The 4093-nt window shown below is 38.3% G+C and overlaps 1 protein-coding gene across 2 annotated transcripts; it reads left to right on the forward strand.

Annotated features, from left to right (window-relative positions):
• LOC107419735 (probable metal-nicotianamine transporter YSL8) lies at window positions 1-4093 on the forward strand. 2 transcript variants are annotated; one of them, XM_016028526.4, is made up of 6 exons: window positions 1-567; window positions 1379-1533; window positions 1658-1755; window positions 1860-1994; window positions 2119-2308; window positions 2572-4093. In XM_016028526.4, the coding sequence occupies exons 1-6, from the start codon at window positions 150-152 to the stop codon at window positions 3685-3687; spliced, it is 2112 nt and encodes a 703-aa protein (XP_015884012.2). In that variant the 5' UTR covers window positions 1-149; the 3' UTR covers window positions 3688-4093. The 2 variants fall into 2 exon arrangements, with proteins under 2 accessions (XP_015884012.2, XP_015884013.2); XM_016028527.4 differs by lacking the exons at window positions 1-567; window positions 1379-1533; window positions 1658-1755; window positions 1860-1994 and having other exon boundaries at window positions 2245-2382.

Genomic DNA, 4093 nt, shown 5'->3' on the forward strand with positions numbered 1-4093 from the left:
CTCTCACCACAAAGACTACAACTTTCCAGCTTATAAGAACACCCATTTTTATTTAGTTACCAGTACTCCCCAACCCCATATTCTAAAATCCAGCAACTTTCCCAGATATCCCATTTTTTTTCTGTGAAAAGAGACGGGAAAAATTTATAATGGGTCAAGACCAGAGGGAGAATGAGGTGGGAAATGGTCGGGATCGTGAAGAAGAGGAGAATGATCCAAACCAGAAGAACAAAGTGAGAGGAGTAGGAGGAGAAGAGGAGGCTCTGTCTGTGGAGAGGACCTTTGAGAACCAAGAGGTTCCTTCATGGAGGCAGCAACTCACTGTGAGAGCCTTTGTGGTGAGTTTTATGCTCAGCATACTTTTCAGTTTCATAGTGATGAAGCTCAACCTCACAACTGGGATTATTCCTTCCCTCAATGTCTCTGCTGGTCTATTGGGGTTCTTCTTTGTGAAAACTTGGACCAAGTTTTTGTCCAAGTCTGGATTGTTGAAGCAACCCTTTACCAGGCAGGAAAACACTGTCATTCAGACCTGTGTCGTTGCTTCTTCAGGGATTGCCTTTAGCGGTATATGGCTTTTCTCATCATTCTCCCCCTTTTATTGCTATGCTTTTTTATTTTATTTTTTGTTTTGTTGTTCTTTTGGGAATTTATTTACTTGCTTACATAACCAAATTGTTATGTTTTGAAAAACAAAAGAAACGTTATTACGTTTATGATATCAGTGTTGTTGTACTCACTGATGATTTGCTGGTTGTTGATTCGAATTTCAGAAATATTTTCTGTGTCTTAAAACAATTATATCTAATTAATTAGCGCTTTTCTGGGCTTTCTTTTTTCTCTGTCTGAAAACAATTGTCTATTTGGTGGTTTTTTGGGTTCTCTTACGTGGTTTTCTTTTTTGGTAATCACTTAAAGGAGCAAATAAGTATATAAGTTGTCTTGTTATTATACTGTGATTTATAAGATCAAAATTTTATGTTTTTCCTTCAAATAGGTTGTCAAATAGGCATTGTTCCAACTAAATCGAGAATGGATAACCCATCTGGATATTGAGGACATTTTTTGTTTCTGTATTGTCCTTGTTACTTTTGTCATGAGGAAGTTCGATCTGATCCTAAAAACTAGAATTAGTAGTAGAGCTATCTTTTTAAGGCTGATTAAGTAATATTTCTAAGAATCTTTGCATACTCTCCTCATTCTGATAGCAGCATATGTCTCAAGCTGTAATTACATAGTTTTAAGTAATATGTCGCATATCGCAAATTGGAAAGAATATTAATAGAAACATGCCTGCACACTTATATATGTCAAATATAGCATGATTGATAATGGTAGGCTAAAGCATTTTTTTAATGTTTGGTATGCAAAAATTCAGGAGGTTTTGGAAGTTACCTTTTTGGAATGAGTGGACGAATTGCCAATGAATCTTCTGACACCAGTGATTTTAAAGATCCTTCACTATCATGGATAATCGGTTTCCTCTTTGTTGTTAGCTTTCTTGGTCTCTTCTCTGTGGTGCCTCTCCGGAAGGTACACTTACTCTGCAAACTTTGCCATACATTGTTGCTTTAGGTAATACAATGTTGTTTAGTGTGGAACGGGCCTAGTATCCAAGAGATTTTGAAGTTTGATTTTTGGTTCTTGTTGTTGACAGATTATGATCATAGACTTCAAATTGACATATCCAAGTGGTACTGCAACTGCTCATCTTATCAACAGCTTCCACACTCCTGAAGGAGCCAAACTAGCAAAGTAAAGAATACTATCACAATTTTCTTCCTTAAATTTCTATTTGATTGTCTTAATATATAGTAATTCTAATGTGTTTTCTGTTCTATTAATTTTAACTGTTCCAGGAAACAAGTTAGAACGTTGGGCAAGTTTTTCTCCTTCAGCTTCTTATGGGGTTTCTTTCAATGGTTCTATACTGCTGGAGAAGATTGTGGATTTAACAGCTTCCCTTCTCTGGGGCTCAAAGCATATAAGAACAAGTACTGTTTATATCTCTCAAACTTTCATTTCTTGTTTTAAAGAACATTTGCTTGGTATGTAGAGCATGTTTTCCATTTTCTCCTAAATTACCATTCATAATGTTTTGAACATTAACCTGTGTAGGTTTTATTTTGATTTCTCTGCAACATACATAGGAGTAGGGATGATTTGTCCTTACATTGTAAACATCTCGGTGCTGCTAGGAGGAATTCTTTCTTGGGGTCTGATGTGGCCACTCATAGACAGTAGAAAGGGTGATTGGTTTCCTTCAGATCTCAGCTCAACCAGCATGCATGGCCTGCAAGGTTACAAGGTGAGATTCCAATTGAACTAGTAAGCCCAGTACAGAGCAGAGCCCCTACGATTACATATTCAGTATGCTATAGGGTAAATCACAAGAATCTCCCTTCAAGTTTTCCTTAGTTCAATTTCTGCCTTAAAGTTTTAATTGTTGCAATGTCCGCACTAAGTATGATGTAATTTCAAATTGTCCCTTCTATCAATCTTTTTGTTCGAATTTAATGAAATTGACCATCTTATGTTCAATCAAAAACTTACCATGAAACTCCTATTCAGGTATTCATTGCTATTGCCATGATCCTTGGTGATGGACTATACAACTTCTTCAAGGTGGTAGGTCGGACTCTATCTGGTTTATACAGTCAACTCAAACAAAAAGATATTGGTGTCATTCTCCCAGTTGCAGATCGTTCCTCTCCTGCGAGCACAACCCCTGAGACCTCTTTTGATGACCAACGCCGGACCCAACTCTTCCTCAAAGATCAAATCCCAACATGGTTTGCTATTGCAGGCTACGTTGCAATAGCTGCAATCTCCATCGGCACTCTTCCACAATTATTCCCCCAACTCAAATGGTACTACATTGTTGTAATATACCTTTTTGCACCCACCTTGGCTTTTTGCAATGCATATGGATGTGGCCTCACAGATTGGTCCCTGGCCTCCACCTATGGAAAGCTGGCCATCTTCACGATTGGAGCATGGGCGGGTGCCTCCCACGGTGGTGTTCTTGCTGGCCTAGCAGCTTGTGGTGTCATGATGAACATTGTCTCAACAGCATCAGACCTGAGTCAAGATTTCAAGACTGGCTACTTAACACTGGCTTCGCCTCGCTCCATGTTTGTGAGCCAAGTTATTGGGACAGCAATGGGATGTGTGGTCTCTCCCTGTGTCTTTTGGCTCTTCTACAAAGCCTTTCAAGACCTTGGTACCCCTGACAGTGAGTATCCTGCCCCTAATGCTGTTGTGTTCCGTAACATGGCCATACTTGGAGTAGAAGGCTTCTCATCTCTGCCAAAGAACTGCCTCTTGCTTTGTTACGTCTTCTTTGGTGCAGCCATTCTAATAAACCTGATTAAAGATTGTGTTGGCAAGCAAAGAGGAAGGTTCATTCCAATTCCAATGGCAATGGCCATACCTTTCTATATAGGTCCTTATTTTGCTATTGATATGTGTATTGGGAGCTTGATCTTGTTTGTGTGGGAAAAGATAAACAAGGCCAAGGCAGATGCTTTTGCGCCTGCAGTAGCTTCAGGTTTGATCTGTGGTGATGGGATATGGACTTTGCCTGCTTCAATACTTGCTCTTGCAGGGGTTCAGCCCCCAATTTGCATGAAGTTTTTGTCAAGGGCAACAAATGCTAGAGTTGATAAATTCTTAAATCCATCATAGGCTAAAGTCTTAAGTTTGGTACATGAGAAATGAAAGTGTTAATCATTCAAAGGGTGTACACATCTATGGATACCTGAAAACCCCTTTACTTCTTGCTTTCCATTTTTCTTCTCCTTTCTGTTTGAGGAGAAGACAAAGTTAGGACATGGGAAAGTTTCCATTTCTTTGCTTTGTGATGTAACATATTGGTGTTTAGGGTTTGATATATTGAGACCGATACTATAGTTATCAAATTCAGATAACCAAGTGATGCGATAAAATCTTAGTTGTTAAAAAATAAACTAAGTTTGCTTGCAGAAGTAAACATCACTTGGTATCTAGATTTTGATGACCACATTCGGTCAGTCTTTTATTATTGTAATATTAAAGAAAAATATATAAGAAAAAAAAAATGTGAATGTTTAAA

Source organism: Ziziphus jujuba, chromosome 2, assembly GCF_031755915.1.
Source record: "Ziziphus jujuba cultivar Dongzao chromosome 2, ASM3175591v1".
Classification (NCBI taxonomy): Eukaryota; Viridiplantae; Streptophyta; class Magnoliopsida; order Rosales; family Rhamnaceae; genus Ziziphus; species Ziziphus jujuba.

Bases quoted from the DNA above. Each gene is read 5' to 3' on its own strand.
- LOC107419735 (XM_016028526.4), top strand. From the start codon at position 150: ATGGGTCAAGACCAGAGGGAGAATGAGGTGGGAAATGGTCGGGATCGT. The intron at 568-1,378 runs GTATATGGCTTT...GCAAAAATTCAG, and splicing joins TTCAGGGATTGCCTTTAGCG to GAGGTTTTGGAAGTTACCTT. The intron at 1,534-1,657 runs GTACACTTACTC...TGTTGTTGACAG, and splicing joins CTGTGGTGCCTCTCCGGAAG to ATTATGATCATAGACTTCAA.